Below are 19,378 nucleotides of genomic sequence, written 5' to 3' on the forward strand. Positions count from 1 at the left end.
TAGGACATCTGACTTTGCTTCAGAGGTTTATTTCATTAAACAGATTAAGAACTACTTTAATGAATAAAATATAAAATTATATAATAGGGAAAAAAGCTGTCAATCAACTTTAGTGGTGAGAAGTATGACGTCAGATATCATCACATGAATGTGAAGTAACTGTAACACTAACTGAAATTCTCAGAACACTATGCTTAACCTCAGACCTACGTGATGTGTTATTTATTTCCTGTCTGCAGTGCCTTTTTTGAGAAGATTCAGGGCAAGTTCCCAGACTTGATCCTGGAGAAGAAGGTGGACAAGTCTCTCTGGGCAATCAACTGCCGCAAGGTCATGATGTTTCCCCTGCAGAGACTGAAGGACTTCTGTCGACACCTCTCCAAACTCACAGATTCCCTTGTACAGGTATGTCAGACACTCCAAACTCACATATTCTGTCCAACAGGTATGTTAGATTCTCCAAACTCACAGACTCCATCCAACAGGTATGTCACTCTCCAAAAGCACAAAATCCCTACAGCAAGTACATCAGACTTTCCAAACTCACAGACTCCTTCTAGCATTACCTCATGACGCTTTGTCTATTTCTAGGATTCTGTGGCACACAAACTGCTGAAGAAATCTGTGTTAAACTGGGAAAGCCTCAAAATGACCACTTTGAATGAGATTGTCATCGCAGACCAGACCAAGGCATTCTGGGAAGGATGTAACCAGAAATTAGCAGTAAGTGTGGAACCAGATTGCTGACGTTGGACCTCATTACACTCTTTTACATATCAGTGTTATCTGAAAATACCCAATAGGAGTACATACTTTGTTTTGTGATAATTTTGGTAAGCTTCTGTTGTTGTTTTTTGGCAGGACACTCTTCGGATCCCCAGTCGTCGCCTGCTCCGGGATAGCAAGAATCACCCAGTGTCCATCCCCAGTGCTGGACGCTTTTCCTCTCACCTTCTGCTCCTCTTTAATGACATCTTTGTCCATGTCCAGGTACTAGTCAATAATCACTTTTATGCCCCACACAGGTATTGTATCCAGATTAGGCACTGTTAGATAATGCTCTGGTACTGGTAGGTAATTGGTTTATACCATGCCCAAGTAATGGTAGATAATTGCTATATGCCATGCTCGGGTACTGGTAAAAAACTTGTATTAAACATGCTTCGATACTGGTAGATAATTGCTATATACCATGCTCCAGTACTGGTAGATATTTGCTATATACCATGCTCCAGTACTGGTAGATATTTGCTATATACCATGCTCCAGTACTGGTAGATATTTGCTATATACCATGCTCCAGTACTGGTAGATAATTGCTATATACCATCCTCCAGTACTGGTAGATATTTGCTATATACCATGCTCAAATACTGTTAGCAAATAGCTATGTATACTATGCTCAAGTACTAGTAGGTAACTGCTATATAACTTGCTATTAACCATGCTCAGATACTGGTAGATAATTGCTATATATTATGCAAAATACTGGTGGGTAATTGCTACATACCATGCTGAGGTATTGGACGGTAATTGCTACATACCATGCTGAGGTATTGGATGGTAATTGCTACATACCATGCTGAGGTATTGGCAGGTAATTGCTACATACCACACTGAGGTATTGGTAGATAATTGCTACATACCACACTGAGGTACTGGTAGATAATTGCTACATACCACACTGAGGTACTGATAGATAATTGCAACATACCACACTGAGGTACTGGTAGATAATTGCTATATACCATGCTCCAGTACTGGTAGATAATTGCTATATACCATGCTCCAGTACTGGTAGATATTTGCTATATACCATGCTCCAGTACTGGTAGATAATTGCTATATACCATCCTCCAGTACTGGTAGATATTTGCTATATACCATGCTCCAGTACTGTTAGCAAATAGCTATGTATACTATGCTCAAGTACTAGTAGGTAACTGCTATATAACTTGCTATTAACCATGCTCAGATACTTGTAGATAATTGCTATATATTATGCAAAATACTGGTGGGTAATTGCTACATACCATGCTGAGGTATTGGACGGTAATTGCTACATACCATGCTGAGGTATTGGACGGTAATTGCTACATACCATGCTGAGGTATTGGTAGATAATTGCTACATACCACACTGAGGTACTGGTAGATAATTGCTACATACCACACTGAGGTACTGATAGATAATTGCTACATACCACACTGAGGTACTGGTAGATAATTGCTATATACCATGCTCCAGTACTGGTAGATAATTGCTATATACCATGCTCCAGTACTGGTAGATATTTGCTATATACCATGCTCCAGTACTGGTAGATATTTGCTATATACCATGCTCCAGTACTGATAGACATTTGCTATATACCATGCTCCAGTACTGGTAGATATTTGCTATATACCATGCTCCAGTACTGGTAGATAATTGCTATATACCATCCTCCAGTACTGGTAGATATTTGCTATATACCATGCTCCAGTACTGTTAGCAAATAGCTATGTATACTATGCTCAAGTACTAGTAGGTAACTGCTATATAACTTGCTATTAACCATGCTCAGATACTGGTAGATAATTGCTACATACCATGCTGAGGTATTGGACGGTAATTGCTACATACCATGCTGAGGTATTGGACGGTAATTGCTACATACCATGCTGAGGTATTGGACGGTAATTGCTACATACCATGCTGAGGTATTGGCAGGTAATTGCTACATACCATGCTGAGGTATTGGATGGTAATTGCTACATACCATGCTGAGGTATTGGCAGGTAATTGCTACATACCATGCTGAGGTATTGGCAGGTAATTGCTACATACCATGCTGAGGTACTGGTAGATAGTTGCTACATACCACACTGAGGTACTGGTAGATAATTGCTACATACCACACTGAGGTACTGGTAGATAATTGCTACATACCACACCTGAGGTATTGTCAGATAGTTGCTACATACCACACTGAGGTATTGTCAGATAATTGCTGTATTCCATGCTCATTGTCCCAGTGACATCAATATACCCAACCTGATGATATTGAAGTATGTTAGTCATCAGGATGATATCGGCGACAGAATGTCTCTCTACAATGCTCAGGCACTGGCTGATAATGGCTTTGAAACTCTCCCAAGATACAAAGAAATATTTGCAGACTAGCCATTAGATGAATATATTTGTATATACTATATGATTATGCTTAAGTACAATTATTGAGTGAAATAAATATGAAAAAATCAAAACATGTGACTAATTAATTTCTGTTATGCAGCAGATTTTGTGTAGTCCTAAGTTGAGGATGTTTGTTTGCAGTACAACCTGAATCAGGTGTTGCCCCTGGAGACGGTGTGGGTGGAGGTGCCTCCATCAGAGTCTGACTCAGCACAACAGTGAGTGATGGCTTCCTGTACATGCCTTGTTTCTAATTTGATCATTGCTGATGTAGTTTACATTAAGCATCAGGTTTTGGAGTCACCCAGAACAAGTAAACATGGATAGTTTTTACCATTCAGGGAATTAACTTGAAACTGCTAATGGTTTGTTTCCTCAAAAGGCTAAGACCTGACATCATGTAGGCAAAGCCATTTTAGAAAAAAACCCCATGAGAAACAGCGCAGGTGATAATCAGTAACCTGTGTCATATACTGAATAATAAATGAGTGACTTGTCAATGGTTAAAGGAGGAAGAGTTGAAAGCAGAATTGTTTTGAAAACTGAACATGCTTATAGTTTTGGGTTAGCAAGGTTTATAATGATTACTTCCAGGGTTGGCATTATTGTGACCTCACCTGAGGACACCGTGGACCTCATTGCTGCTTCACCTGCTGAGAAGGTGAGATGAGCAACTTTCATTATCTAGTGTGTCATTTCTTCATTGCTTTGGGATAAATACCTTGGACCTCTTGACTATGATGAGTTTGTTTCAAGTAGTGCTCTAGTCACATTCCACAGGAGACATCTCATAACACGTACCTTTATTATATCAGGTATCATTTAAACAGTCCTATTGAATTAAATATGACCATTGAATAGTACATTGGAAAGTCTTACTGTATTTTATCTGTGTGCAAAATATGCATTTTAAATCTCTTAAATTGTCACCATCTGTTATTTTATTCGCAGGCTGAATGGGTGATGGCCTTGAATTCGGCAATCAACAAAGTTCTGTCCAATCAGAAGTCTTCACCCTCAGGAAGGCGGGGCAGCGTTGAGCGCCTGACTCCGCCCCTTATCCGACATGCCAAGTACTCCTTCGTCAAGAATGGAGTGTTTAAAGATGCAACTTACTCAGGGTCATGGTTGAATGGCAAACTGCATGGATAGTAAGCCAGATTGGAATATTCAGGGTCCTGTTTCACAGAGCTCTCGTACGCCTAAGATCTCATAACTTTTCTCATAGCATTCATACTTTCTTTGTTACAGTATAGGGAGTATGAATGCTACAAGAAAAGTTATGAGATCTTAGGCCTATAAGAGCTTTTTGAAACGAACCCAGGACAATATTATTTTCACAAAAGTGTTATCTCCCTTTATAAACTATTTTAGAATTATCTCCCTTACACATCGTCGACTGGTGAGAAGTTTCATCAAAATGGTGGAGAAAAGTAATGTTAGCATTGTTGAGAGCGATGTAAAATTTGATTCAAAGAACTTTGAAGGTAGTCAAGAGAAAGAAACCAAAAGGTAACAGGAGTTAGGGATCAAGTCATAGCACGTGCAAAAGGTGCACATATACTGAATTTGCACAAAAACACTTCTGTATATTCAGGATATATATTTACAATTTAAGTTAAACATCTTCTATTGCTAGATATTTTTTATTTGTTTTCATTTTTTGTTATTTTTTGTTGTTTTTTCTTAAATTCATTTTAGTATGGTTTGGTCATATCTATACCTATAGACTATTGCGATAGCCAGTAGTGAGTGTTTCCCACAAGGGAACATCCCTGTTTTCAGCCAGTACTGAATGTTCCTCATGATGGAGCATCACCATGTTTAGCCTTTAATAAGTGTTTGCCTTCCTGCAGCGGGGAGCTGAAATGGAACGATGGACGGACGTACATCGGCATGTTCAAACAAGGACTCCAGCATGGGTGAGGAGGCCATCTTGAATTCATCACTGATTGTTTCATAGAAAATAGTTAAAAGTAAAATAGCATTAAACCATATATGACATAGTCAGAACCATGTTACAACATGTGCCTTGTTTCAGACATGGAGTGATGACCATACCAAAAGGGAACAATTCCACTGTGTGCATGGAAGGGGAATGGAAGGATGGCAAACTCAATGGTTATGGAAGCATCAGGTTTGTCCCTGACCTGCAGAAATATATATTTATATGAAGTCATACTGTCAAGAGATAGACAGACTCAGCTGATGATTGAGAACATTAGGTATTTTCTTAATTTTCTCAGAAGAAAAATAGCAGCACAAATTCACAATTTTGCATGAAGGATTATCTGTCATTCATAAAAGAATTCACCCTTATATCACTGCTGACTGAGTGAGATTAATTTTATGCCACTTTTGTCAATATTCAAGCTATTATATCATGGCGGTGGACACCAGAAATGGGCTTCACACATGTGGGGAATCAAACCCGGCACTTTGGCATGATGAGCAAACACTTTAACCACTACGCTACCCCATCACCCCCATGAATATAGTATTACACATAGCAATGGAGAATGTCATCTTCGTTTGATTGTAACAATGCCAAACTGTGCCAAGACTTTACTTGGAGACCCATGAAGGTCCCAGGTAGAATAGGCCTTCAGCAACCCATGCTTGCCATAAAAAGCGACTGTGCTTGTCGTAAGAGGCGACGAATGGGATCGGGTGGTCAGGCTTGCTGTCTTGGTTGACACATGTCATCGGTTCCCAATTGTGCAGATCGATGATCATGTTGTTGATCACTGGATTGTCTGGTCCAGACTCGATTATTTACAGACCGCCGCCATATAGCTGGAATATTGCTGAGTGTGACATAAAACTAAACTCGCCCACTCACTCGCTTTACTTGGAACATAGTGTCAACAATGGAACTAGTTAATGAGCAGCAGGAAGAAATTGTAATACTCAGTCAGATTTCCTAGCAGAAATTATGCTAATTCTTCACACAGGTATACAAATGGCGACTGCTACGAGGGATATTTCAAGGATGGCCAGAAGTTTGGTCATGGTACATACCGCCAAGGTCGCCACATGTCAAGCAATGCCAGCATCCACATCGGAGAATGGCTGGCAGACAAACGCCATGGCTACGGTGTACAGGATGATATTCTTAGAGGTGAGAGTGGCTCCTTTCAAGTTCTTTTTCTGTTGCAGATTAGATATGTTTATGATTGTTAAAATTGTGAAGGAAATATTAATTAGAATTATTTTACCACAATGGTATCTTGCTGCCAGGTGAGAAGTACATGGGCATGTGGAATGATGACGTGCGGCACGGCAAGGGCATCGTCGTCACCCTGGATGGAATGTACTTCGAGGGAACCTTCTCAGCAAATAAGCTAACTGTGAGTGTCTCCATGACATGCCAGGTATTGGGTAGCCTTGTAGTTAAAGTTTTACTCCGAAGACCCAGATTCGATCCCCACTTGGAATGCAAACAGAAAACACACTGGGCCACGGCAATCCGAGTATGGCATGGCTGCAAACTGTAAGAATATTCCTAACGGAATTTTGAAGCCAAAATGTAAGTAGGAAGTGGAATTTTATACACTGCAAACAACCTCTAAAGAAATCACTTACCTCCAAAAATTGCTACGTAAAACTTCCCGTTAAATTTACATTACAAACCCAATAGATGATAATGTGAAAAATAACATTTACTCCTAAAGAAAAACCCATTCTCCTACAGAGTGAAGAAAACCAGTTGCTTTCACCATTGCAGGGAATGCTTTTGCAGCGATGGTTAGCCTAGTCATCACACCGAAGATCAATGTTTGATTCCACACATGGATACAATATGTAAAGCCCATTTCTTGTGTTCCCTGCCATGGTATTGCTGGAATATTGCTGAAAGAGACAGAAGACCATACTCACTCTGATGTGTTGATCTGTTGACATAAGACCATACTCACTCTGATGTGTTGATCTGTTGACATAAGACCATACTCACTCTGATGTGTTGATCTACTGACATGTTTCAGGGGTTTGGTCTGATGCTGACTGAGGACAACAGCTGCTATGAGGGTCAGTTTGCTGGAATCACACAGTTACAGGGCAATGTGAGTATAGCATGCAGATGGGAAAACACATCACCTCAACATAGACGAGAAAGATTGTTTTGACTGATTGAACATTAAACTTATAACTTTTGACATCATTTCTTATCAAAAGTCCAATTTATCCTTGATTTGATTTTTAGACCTGCATATTATGATTTCAAACATGGCTTTGGAACGATTTGAATCTGGTTTCTTTCTAGGGTACATTGACACTTCCAACAGGGGACAAACTGGAGGGTTACTTCAACGGTTCCTGGAATGAAGACCTTAAGTTTAATGGAACCTTCGTCAAGGCCACAAGTCCCCTGCATGTTGAGAGGAGATCCTCACACCTACTTGGGATTAAGTCAAAGTAAGCATCTAGGACTAAATTTCCTTCATTATGATAAAGAGATAACGATCAGTGTGGTCGCCTAAAGGTTCATTATGCTGAAGACCAGGGTTGGATTCCCTACGTGAGTACTACGTGTGAAGCTCTTTTCTGGTGTCTCTTTGCAGAGATATTGCTGGAATATTGCTAGAAGCAGCATAAAACTGCTCAATTACTCACTCTCTCATGATAAATACCCTGGGACCATCAGAGCTTTGTCAACATCACCATGACAGTCTCTCTTAAGACGGACATTGTAATGAAGGGGTGCATTTGTCATGAAGGAAGCGAGGTCTGAAAGACTTGATAGAGATACTGGTAGTCGATTGAAAAACGTTTAACTCATACTTATGTTAGGGGTTGATTATGTAGAGTTGATTCATTATATATAAAACTTTAAGTCAGATGTATGTCTCTGACATACAATGCCTCTCTCTTTCTCTCTTGATCTCTCTCTCTCTACCTCTCTCTTTCTCTCTCTACCTCTATATCTCTCTCTCTCTACCTCTATCTACCTCTCTCACTCACTCACTCACTTGTATATAGCATAATCGCTACAAGATACTGTTATGTTGCAGTGTGTATGGCAAACTGTCAGTGCCTGCTGAACACAAATGGGCAGATATTTTCCGCCACTGCTGCTCGTTGCTGGGTTACAAAGGAGATGGCAAGTCCAACTCTGACAAGGCGTGGGAGAGTGTGGCTGTCATCCTCAACTCTGGCAGGAAGCACTTGAAGGAGATGGAGAAGTGGTAAGTGCCGGCCATATCTCACTGGAGAAGTGGTAAATACTGGCAGTATCTCACAGGAGAAATGGTAAATACAGGCAGTATCTCAGTGGCGAAGTGGTAAATACAGACAGTATCTCACTGGAGAAATGGTATATACGCACAATATCTCACTGGAGACATGGTAAATACAGGCAATACTTCATGGAGAAGTGGTAAGAACAGATCATGTCTCACTGGTGAAGTGGTAAATACAGGCAATATCACACAGAAGAAGTGGTAAATATAGTCAGTATCTGACTAGAGAAGTAAATACAGACAATATCACACAGAAGAAGTGGTAAATTCAGTCAGTATCTGACTAGAGAAGCAGCAAATACAGGTAATGTCTTGCTGGAGAATTAGTTAGCAATATCCAACTGGAGAAGAATATCCATATGATGAAAGTTTATGAGATTTTCTGTGATTATCAGATACAATATTACACTGTAAATTAGGCTGTACATGGGACATCATTCCCCCGAAATGTGTGTATTAAATGTATGTGTTCAATCTATGATACAAACATGTGTATTGTGAAAGCACATGTCCATGTGTTCAGTGTTGTTTGTTGTGTTTCCAGTTCCCCTCACAAACTCCGGCACCAGAGCATCAGTCTGGAGAGTCTGGAGACCATCCCTGTCCACAACACTGGTAACCTGACCATGGAGAACTACCACCAAATCAAAGAGTACCTACAGAAGGTACTAGACTGCTCATTCTTTTACACACTTTGTTACACAATGATGAAAAGCTATGGGTTAAATAAGCCTTTTGTTTAAAATAGAATTCAACTGCCAAATAGTGTGTCATGAGTGGAAACCAATAAATTCCAAAAAATCTAATTTTGATGTGTATCTCTGAGTGAATAGTGAAGCAACATTGCTTTTAGCTTTTCTTATTCCACAATTGTGAAAACGTTGTGGAACAGCTTCTTTTACTCAAAGGACAAAGACTGATATCAAAACAGAAGATAGGTTTTCACACTGCATGCTTAAAATGTCCATCTATGAGATGGATGATTTTGTGTGTGATTACTGTACTCATTCCTGTGCCAGACATCTCTTGATGAGGATGTAGTACTGTTCAAAATAGCATTAAATCTCTAAGTCGTTATGTGACTCGTGTATTTCAGGCCTTTGACACAACATTCCACCCTCTGGGCAAGCTGATGGAGAATCTGGTGGATGTGTTCCGTGCTGCATACATCGGTGTTGGAGCCCATCCTCGTCTCCTGCATCATGCCATTGAGGAGGTCAAGTCATATGTCCAGCGCATTTATAGTGTTGTACGGTACGAAAGTCTTTACAGTGTTTTTGTTAATGGAGACACAGAGGACTCTTTCATCTGTCACACAGTAGTGCAAGAAAAATGACACACTGTGATTTTTGATGATAGTATTCGTCCCGAGTGGTAAACACTTGCATTATCTCAGGTTTAAAGATCTGAAATTTTGCTTTGTCGCAACCATCTCTGTATTGATGATACTTCATCATTCATGTTTACTAAAATGATTCATGGCAGCCACGTTAAACTGTGACTTTTGTGTGTAGAATCCTGTTTCCCGATCTGCCTCTAAATGGTGGCCCAATTCTGATATTTCGGGAGATGTCGAGTAGAGATGGCCTGCCCAAGACAACAGAAGAGGCCCAGAAGTTTTTCCAGCAACCAACCAGGCAGATGGAGGAGGAGAGTATCAGGTAGGCATGGCAACACCATGGTAACCGTTGTCAGGTGAACAGAAGTACCACACCATAGCAACGAATTATGATAAATGATAAAGAAGAAAACAACATCTACAGAGATCATAGCAGTCTGCCCAATGTCTTGATTAATTTAATGTAAGATTTTTATATCGTCTGATTTGACATGTTGCCTGAAAACAGCATTCAAGTCACAGAATTTTGCAGAATAGGAGATGGGTATCCTGAAGTCACATCATATCTTGTCAGTCGACCTCTGTTTGATCTGTACATGTGTAGTCACATTAATATTACCTATGAATTCCATGAATACAGAATGCCAGTTTGACATGGAAACATTTGTTACTTTTGACAGCTTTCTACGTGGCATGTTGTATTTGTAGCTGTCAGCCATTTGGAGCCAAGCCAATTTACACTTTTCAGAATATGTGATCTAGACTACCAGTTGTTGTCAGACTTCCATGTTTGTAAAAGCTGAGTTGACCTTACATGCTGGCAATTTGGTGCTTCGAAATGAAAGTATGGATTCAAGTCCCAGATATAATGCACCAAAAGTACTAGAATCTGTACTTTACTAAGAAAGTGTTATCACAAATATGAAATATGTGGCTGTGGTTCCTGTGTTTTACCTATACACCTGTAGTCACTTAATATTACCTGTATATTCCAGTGAGATAATGACAGCAGCTGGCCTGCTGTACCCCTTGTTGCTGCCCAAGATCTTCGTGCCTCTGTTTGACCTGTACACCTGTAGTCACGTTATATTACCTGTATATTCCAGTGAGATAATGACAGCAGCTGGCCTGCTGTATCCCTTGTTGCTGCCCAAGATCTATCCACCTCTGTTCGACCTGTATGCCTTGTACAATGACAAGGATGATGAGAAATACTGGGAGAGGGTGCTGAAACTCAACAGACAAGGAGACATGGCTCTTATGGCCTACCTTGGGATAGAACAGTGAGATCCCTTGTTGATACGGCAGCTGTAGTAACAGATACACATTTTAGCTGATTTTAAACCGATTAGGGGAGGTGGGGTAGCGTAGTGGTTAAAGCACTCACTCATCAGGCTGCAGACCTGGGTTTGATTCCCCACATGGGTACAATGTGTGAAGTCCATTTCTCCTGTACCACTGTGATATTACTAGAATATTGCTAAAAGCAGTGATAAACTAAACTCACTTACTGCAACCACTTACTCGCAATTGAAATATCAGATTACCATTTTCTGATTTCCTGGACACTTACACGTCTATTCAAACAATACTGAAGTTGTGTCACTTACAACTCATAAACATTTGAATCTTCATGTTTTTGATACTTTCCAAATGAATGTATCTTTAATTGTGATGTATAAAAATGGTTCAGCTTCATAAGTACCTATTCTGCACACAGACACTATTGAAATTAAATGCTCTCAAGTCAGTGAAGTGGAGGGGGTTGACATCCATGTTTGTTTCTCTAATCCAGGAAGTTCTGGTTGATAGATGAGGAACTCTTCCATGATAAAGGACAGGTTGGTTATGCAAATTACATAACATTTTGTTAACATATGTCAAATATGAGAAATGTTTTATTTACAATGAACGTGAATGTAGTGGTAAGCTCGAAAATGGTAACATATGTCAAATATGAGAAAATGTTCTATTTACAATGAACGTGAATGTGGTGGTAAGCTAGAAAAGCAGAAAGTCATTGAAAACAAATCTGATGCTTTTAGTTCTGACGTAATTTGTAACAAGAAATGACTGTGTTGCAGAAGCTGTCCCAGTTGAGAGACTTCTGCTATGCGTCTGCCGTGGACACTCTTCAGCAACTGAGGTAGAAACTTCATGTAACGTTTAGCAGGCAGCGTAGGTGCTGTTGTACAAAAGTGTACAGTGTAACATACAACAAAATCTCATTAAAATCAGATCCTTTCCTCCATATACGTCACTGCATGTCAACCCAAACAAGGGAGATTGTGTCAGGTGCCACCTCAGCCAGTCAGATCCCAGGTTTCTGACAAAGCCTTCAGGCAAACCTTTCTTATATTTGTATGTTGTATATAATGCACACCCCTGCAGCTCGCCCTGAATCCTTCTATGTATGCTATTGATCACAGGATTGTCTGGTCCAGATTGGATTATTTACAGACCTTTGCCCTATTGCTGGATTATTCTGTACGGAGTTACTTCCCCTGCAGTACTCTTCCTGTGAAGATAATAAAGTTGTTTCATCTGTTTCCAGCACAGCATTCAGCCCCATTGAGAAACTGAAGGTTCTGGAGAAGACATTCCTGGAGATCACATCGGTAACAAACTTTTCCTTAAAAACTCAGCTCATCTTGAGAGGTCTTGGATTCAGAAAAACATGGTTGTATCTATTGGTTGTCTAATACCTAGCTTTTGCTCCTGCTTAAAAGTAACCAAATATCAGTTACTTTTAAGAGGGTTCTATAGCTACATATTGGTTGTGTAATACGTGGCCATAGATCCTGGTTAAAAGTAACTGATATTTGGTTACTAGTTGCTTAAAAGTTCAAGGAACTTTATGATAAATGGCTGATGGGCTGGTAAGTGGTTACTGCAATTGAATCTGTCCAGTGTGTCGACTACACTAACGCTTAGTCTGTGACAATACATAATGTTGATAGTAACAAATAACCCGTTTAAATTGAAAAGGAAGACAAGAGACAAGAGATTCAGAACCTGAGGAAATCTAGACTTGCTTTGGCTTTGCTGGGAGGGCTAGACTGTAGGGAAAATAATGTGTTTCAGGGACTGTGAGACAGGATATATGTTGATTTAAACATGTGATTCATCAGAGAACTTGAGATGGAACTGCAGTATTAACCAATAAGAACCATCTGTGTGCTCCAGACTGTCCAGTCATCCCTCAGTGAGGATCACATGTGGTGCATGGACGACCTCTTCCCCATCTTCCAGTTTGTTGTTGTTCGGTCCAAGATCCGCCATCTTGGTGCAGAGATCCATATGATAGATGATCTCATAGAACACCACATGGAGTATGGAGAACTGGGCCTCATGTCCACCACACTCAAGGTCAGGATGAGACTATGGTTGTATTGTTCTCAGAAACTGCAGCAATGATGTTGTTAAACATTGGACAATAGGACAGTTATAGAACAGCTGTATAAAAAATAGGATATAATGATGCTTATCAATTTATCACGGTTGCACATTGTGATTCTCCATTTTTCTTTTAGTCAATCCTCACAAATGGAGTACACTGGGTGGAATATAAAAGTTCATAATTTCATCCAGGAAAATAAAGTGGTTTCCTTTTACTCATATCTTAATATGTTATGATATATAATGATGTAAGTGTAAAATGAGGTGTTGTTCATTTGTGGCATGATGTATACTTATTTAAGTTAGTAATTTGTTTAAAGTATCATTTAAGAAAGAGATGTTAATATTAATGACTTTGAGCCTGTCTACACTCTGCCATTTAAAGATGCTTGTTTTTATCTCTTTGTTCCAGGCATGCTACTTCCAAATTCAAAATGAAAAAATGCCGCACCACTGACGCTGTTTGCAGTAGACGTGTGCTAAATTCATTATCACACCCCAGGCCTCATAGAAATTTCGGTGCTGTCACACCAGCCTACATATTCCATGCTGTGATTATGCAATACAATGCCTGATGACAGAGTCTCTGGCTGCCTGTATCCAGTACAAACAAGTCTGTGTCTGCGTCACATCATCAGAGTTATATGGTTATCTCAGGGTGTAAAACCTTGTTTGGCCATATTAAATTACTTAGGACTTCTCACCTGCATATTCTTAACAAAAATCATGGGAGGCATTTTATTGTTAAAATAAACAAAATTTATTAACGTCTTCACTGTACATTGACTGTCAATAGTTTATTTGTGTAAGGCATCAGTGATTGTATGGTTGTCATATGCTGTACTTGTACTCAAGTAAAGACAGAAAGGAAGAGATAGCTGTTTCTTGACTTGATCATGAGAACCAATCACATTGCTCCAAAGTGGAATTCTGCAGTAGACTTGGTCCTTTATACCTCAAGCTTGTCCTACATGTGTTAAGGACTTGGACTACATATTTTCTATGTATGTATATTTGTACATGGGCTTGGTTCTCCTGGATGGTACCTCTGAGCTGGCTGACCTAGTTTGTCATCATACCCGGACGGTTTCTATTGATGCTGCCATTGTCTTATCATCTGCCAAAAGAACTTATCCATTCATGTTTCTGTAACTTAAATAGATAGTCACATCTTTACTCCAGTGTGCATGCCATATCGCCACAAATAGCTGCAAAATTGCTGATGCAGCATTTAGGCAATACTCATTCATGTCTCCCATGGCCTTGACCTTTAGAAGCATAGTAATTAATAAAACTTTATTAGATACTTGATGAATGCAACGCTTAATCCATTACTGCTGATATTTCAAAGTCACACAGGGTCACACCGATAGCTTTAAGTAGTTCACAAGATTGTGGGTGTTGCAGTTTTAAGTGACCAGTTTTTCTTTCTGTACATACCACTGCACTGTTGAAGTGTAGTGTGATTTCTTTGTATTGTATATCTTACCTCTACCTGATATTACAGATAGAAAAGTAATTTTATTAAGAGACTTAAAATGATCAAAGTAGTTGTAGAGGTAGTTGTAGTAATGTAGTATGATATATAGTTGCCCTATTTACTGCTTTACCCAATAAGAACCATACTTGTTTCCTAACGGATGAATGACAGCTTCCAGAGCACAGTCTAATGTATCTAGCAAGTTAAGGTCAATTACCTATCTCTGCCAAGTCCAGATGTGATAGGATAGTAGTTGATTGGTTGTTTATCACTACACTAAGTGTTATTCCATCTATATGCTGGTTATCTGTAAATAATCGAGTCCAATAATCGAGACCAATGAGCATCAAACTACACATTCGATAAGATACTGAGGTTATCTGGTGGTACAACAGCGATCTAAGTCTATTTGTGTCACTACCTGACAAGATCGACCACTGTTTGGTTCGAATCCCAGATTTTGTACAAGTTAGACACTTGTAATGTATACCCAGTGCTAGAACCCACCAAAGTGATGTATATCACTCACTGTGTCACATTGGACTTAAATAAAGCTGGCTTCCTGTGATATGACAGTAGTATGGGAGTAGGTCTAATATTGCTACATCGACTACTGGCAAACAAGGATAAATTCGACCAGCTGAGAGAATGTGTTTACGAGAAGAAGGCAGTACATTGCAATGAGCACAGCAAAAAGTTTGTGAAAGTGAGAACAGATATAGGCTAGTGCACATGCAGTACATGACGAATAAATTGATTCCATGCATCACACATGATCACAATTAATCACAGACAACCTTGGGTCCCTTTGTCACAATGGTAAGTGCCAGTAATCTGCTAACACGGGTCAGTTGTCGGGTCGGTGCATTATTTCTTAGGCCCTTAAATGGTCTGACACATTGCACTTATGTGGGGAGTTGAACCTGTTCTCGTGTGTTATGAGTAAGTGCTTAAACCACTTGGCTATACCACCATCCCTCAGTCAAACATGTTTTTATGTGTGATAACCAAATTCTTACACCACTCGGCTACCACCCCACCTCTCATTGTATAGTGCTGTGATTTCTCAGTGCCACAGGAATGTTGATATTTGATTTTGTGTGCTTCAGGTTTGATTGGGAGCTGTTTATAGTGCTTTAATATATACAACTTGTGTTAACAGTAACTTCTTGTGTCATCCATGTAATACCAAACCACAATGTAATGCCTCTCTATTTGTTCAATGTATCACTGAATGGTGTTCAGGTTTGGCTTCATGATCCAGTAAGTGACATGGAGGGACCAGTGGCCTTGGGGTCTACAATGCAGTGTGTAGAGCTTCAGCCTTCAGAACTTGAATCTCAGGTTCACCCTGACTAAGGTTTTTTGATTACCTGCACCTGTGCAATGTGGTACAAGTTGGATATCTTCATTTCTGGTTTAATTCATTCTGGTTCAACACTATGACATGTAAGTGTAATACTGTTTATAGTGGTAATAAACCTAACGAACGAACGAACGAACGACAGACTCACACTGAGGCCCAGTTAATGCAGATGTCATTAATGTTAGGATTGCCCATGGAGAACGCAACACAGTTCAAACCATTGTTTTCCGTATGGTTGTGTGTGACTTTGATGCCACTTGCGCAACATATCAGTAATATCATGGTAGGTGACACCATGTTGGGAATCGAACCTGGACCTTCACATGGCAGTCTTCAGTCTGTCCAAGGCTGAGTTTAATGCAGCAGCATCTATCAAAGTTGGGATTATTAAAAATTGTACAAACATCAGTTTTGCATTCAGTGAACAAACAGTGCTGCCAACATAAGTTTAGATATGATGCTCTGTTCTGAAAGGAACCGTCTTTCAATTTTCTAGTCAGTATTGAATGTTAACAATACATGTACCTATAGGTATGTAGTAAAAGGTTACTTGAGGGTGGACCTCATAGTTTCACAATAAGATGATTACTTGTATTTTTACACTAGTTAATTACGTAGAGGGGATCTTTGTCCATTAGGGTAAACTTGTACATCACTTCTCACTTCCTGCAGGCATGGAATATTCTAATATACTCGACAAAATATGTTAGGGTATATGGGTGTTTTAATGATTGATACCTTATCAGTGTGTCAGTAAATGCATTTATCACCATTAATGAGTTAAAAATGTACCTAACTATTTTTGTCCAATATATATTCTCTTTGAAATTAAGACATATCTGAGAAAGATTATTTCACAGATAAAAGTATGTTATCAATTGTTTTACCACAGTGAAAGCTGTCCCCAGCCCTCCTGTAACATTAAAGAGGCCTATGTTTCTCTTTCAATATAGAGAGACATGGACCTCTACAATGTTAGAGGAGAGCTGGGATATATATATTTATGTTTCAGTTTTATGCAAAAATAATTGTTATGTATGTATGTGCGCACACGCACACACACACACACACACACACACACACACACACACACACACACACACACACACACACACACACACACACACACACACACACACACACACACACACACAGATGTCATTTTTCTCTCAGCATCAGGTATACTGTGTATGCATTACATACATTCAACACACACACAGAGACACACACACAGAGACACACACACAGAGACACTCACACACACACACACACACACATAAAATAATATATTTTTTGCACAAAACCAAGCTTATTTACTTCATGGGTATGCTGTCTTATATTAGTGCTTGTGATATGTTTTTAGATACTAGACAGCAGACTGGAGAAGTGTTGACCATATCTACTTAGTTGTAGCATATACATTGATATATTTATTTTTATCATTTTCAAATTATTATTTTTATTTGTTTTGTAGTTGAGACATCAAAACTGTGTGGTTGATGTGATCACTTACATAATGCAGTGTTACTGTGATGACATGTGGCAAATGTTAGCTCAATGTTTTTGTGATGTCAACAGGGACAAAATAATATAAGACCCGACCTGACCAATAGAAGGGTCAGATTTGTAATATTGGTATGAATGTTATAAGACATGTTGAAAATGCCGACAACTAACCTTTTTGTCTTTCTTACATTTGCTATGCTACATATTGTACTTACCTGTATGCCCTGATCAAGTATGTAAATATTACTGACCTAAATGATAGTGTGAAAACATGCTACCTGTCAACCTTAGTAAGAGCAAGTCTCTGACCCAAGAAACATGTGTTCCTACGTGTATTGCAGTATGTTTGTAATTGTCATTATCTGCTCCTAAGAAAATTGGCTTGGGTCAGAGACTAGTATATTTTCTAACATTACCCCAAAACCTCTACCAAACCAAATGAATTTCTATACATTTTAGTCCTTGGTGTGGTTTGAGTCCAGGGTCCCATTCTTCAAGGCGATAATAGCGCTACAACAGTAGTGACTCCCATACTTTACATTACTTACGACTATCTTAGTGATTCGTTTGATTGGCATTATTAGAAGCTGGTGAGTAATAAGAGAGTAAGATTCTTTATGGATAACAACTTCTTTATTACATATGATGCGACGTTTCGGTATGGATCCTTATACCATTGTCAAGCAAGAGTGGAGTGATACAGCACAGAACTGACTTATATCCATGAACAGGGATAAAGCGATAACAACATGTGGGTATGAATCAAACGGGGATTAACAACAACAGTGGATGGTGGTAATGACTATATTAGTGCTACGACCACCTTGAGGCATAGTTATCTTCCATATCACAACCAAAATGTTTTTCTCATTTAGTTAATCATCCTGATCCAGTTGCCAAGCAGGCTATGTTTGTGCCCACTGTATGACTTAAAATGAACATATCATTTATTGTGTATTCAGCTGAATATGTTACCAACAAACTTGTTAAACTGTATTGATTTTACTTCCATATGCAAGAACAGGTCACCTTTTGTATGACATTTTCCCCTTTAATGTACAAAAGCCTAATGCTTCCACTTTCGGGCATAACATGCTTTTTCAGCAAAATTTCTTCTTGCTTTGTTTAAATACAGACAAAAAAAATCGAAACTATGAGAATTTTGCTGAAAAAAATATTTTATGCCACATAACTGGTGGCATTAGGCTTTCTTAGGAATACAGCGTGAGCAGACATGATTTCAGTGGTGTTGTCATGGCTGCAATGGAAGGGGTGCTTGGGTAGCCTGTGGTTTAAGCGTTGGTTGAGTACACTGAAGACCCAGGTTTTAATCCCACATGGGTGCTATGTGTGAAGCCCATTTCAAGTGTCCCCGACTGTAATAATGCTGGTATGCTACGTAGCTCAATGAGAGTTTGGAGAACAGTGATCCTTGTAGACAGTCAGACCTTTTATACAGATTGCTCAGATTATAGATCTAGCTGTAGTTGTTATATACTTGCAAAACCCTGGTAGGGCTGATTTGGGGTGACTGTTCTGCAGTTTTTGCCAGAATCTGTGGTTCTGTTTCTGTATTTCAGGTTTTTAAAGCACAAGATTCTGCAATATTTCATGTGTATGATGTTGCTTTGTAAGTAATTAAGTCTGTACTCTAAAATTCATGTCAGACCAGCAATGAGGTTTGGATATGAAGGTGTTCAATCAACCAAGTCACAAGACTTGTGTTGCAATACTGTGTTATAATGAAGAACTGTTTCTGTAATACTCAAGTTAACTTCTTGGAGCATTGTATAGTAAAATCTGAACCAAGACAGAGCTACAAGAATTGAACAGATTTCTGTGACAGTTATCAGACCACCATTGATCAGAGT

General features: G+C 39.2%; 1 protein-coding gene across 3 annotated transcripts in view; it reads left to right on the forward strand.

Annotated features, from left to right (window-relative positions):
• The window catches only part of LOC137298306 (alsin-like), a 76,672-nt gene extending 62,986 nt beyond the window's left edge, over positions 1-13,686 (forward strand). For 2 of the 3 annotated variants that reach the window (XM_067830503.1, XM_067830505.1), the window contains 22 exons: positions 240-405; positions 592-723; positions 862-990; positions 3,319-3,395; positions 3,772-3,838; positions 4,129-4,328; positions 5,034-5,099; positions 5,219-5,314; positions 6,132-6,298; positions 6,418-6,527; positions 7,164-7,241; positions 7,442-7,593; positions 8,190-8,363; positions 8,962-9,082; positions 9,514-9,671; positions 9,932-10,078; positions 10,752-11,039; positions 11,552-11,597; positions 11,841-11,902; positions 12,311-12,374; positions 12,943-13,125; positions 13,568-13,686. In XM_067830503.1, the coding sequence (XP_067686604.1) occupies positions 240-405; positions 592-723; positions 862-990; positions 3,319-3,395; positions 3,772-3,838; positions 4,129-4,328; positions 5,034-5,099; positions 5,219-5,314; positions 6,132-6,298; positions 6,418-6,527; positions 7,164-7,241; positions 7,442-7,593; positions 8,190-8,363; positions 8,962-9,082; positions 9,514-9,671; positions 9,932-10,078; positions 10,752-11,039; positions 11,552-11,597; positions 11,841-11,902; positions 12,311-12,374; positions 12,943-13,125; positions 13,568-13,612 (2,728 nt within the window). In that variant the 3' untranslated portion in view covers positions 13,613-13,686. The remainder of the gene's footprint in view (positions 1-239; positions 406-591; positions 724-861; positions 991-3,318; positions 3,396-3,771; positions 3,839-4,128; positions 4,329-5,033; positions 5,100-5,218; positions 5,315-6,131; positions 6,299-6,417; positions 6,528-7,163; positions 7,242-7,441; positions 7,594-8,189; positions 8,364-8,961; positions 9,083-9,513; positions 9,672-9,931; positions 10,079-10,751; positions 11,040-11,551; positions 11,598-11,840; positions 11,903-12,310; positions 12,375-12,942; positions 13,126-13,567) is intronic. The other variant, XM_067830504.1, reaches the window with a different exon arrangement.
• Positions 13,687-19,378: the final 5,692 nt, after the last annotated feature.

Source organism: Haliotis asinina, chromosome 10, assembly GCF_037392515.1.
Source record: "Haliotis asinina isolate JCU_RB_2024 chromosome 10, JCU_Hal_asi_v2, whole genome shotgun sequence".
Lineage (NCBI taxonomy): Eukaryota > Metazoa > Mollusca > Gastropoda > Lepetellida > Haliotidae > Haliotis > Haliotis asinina.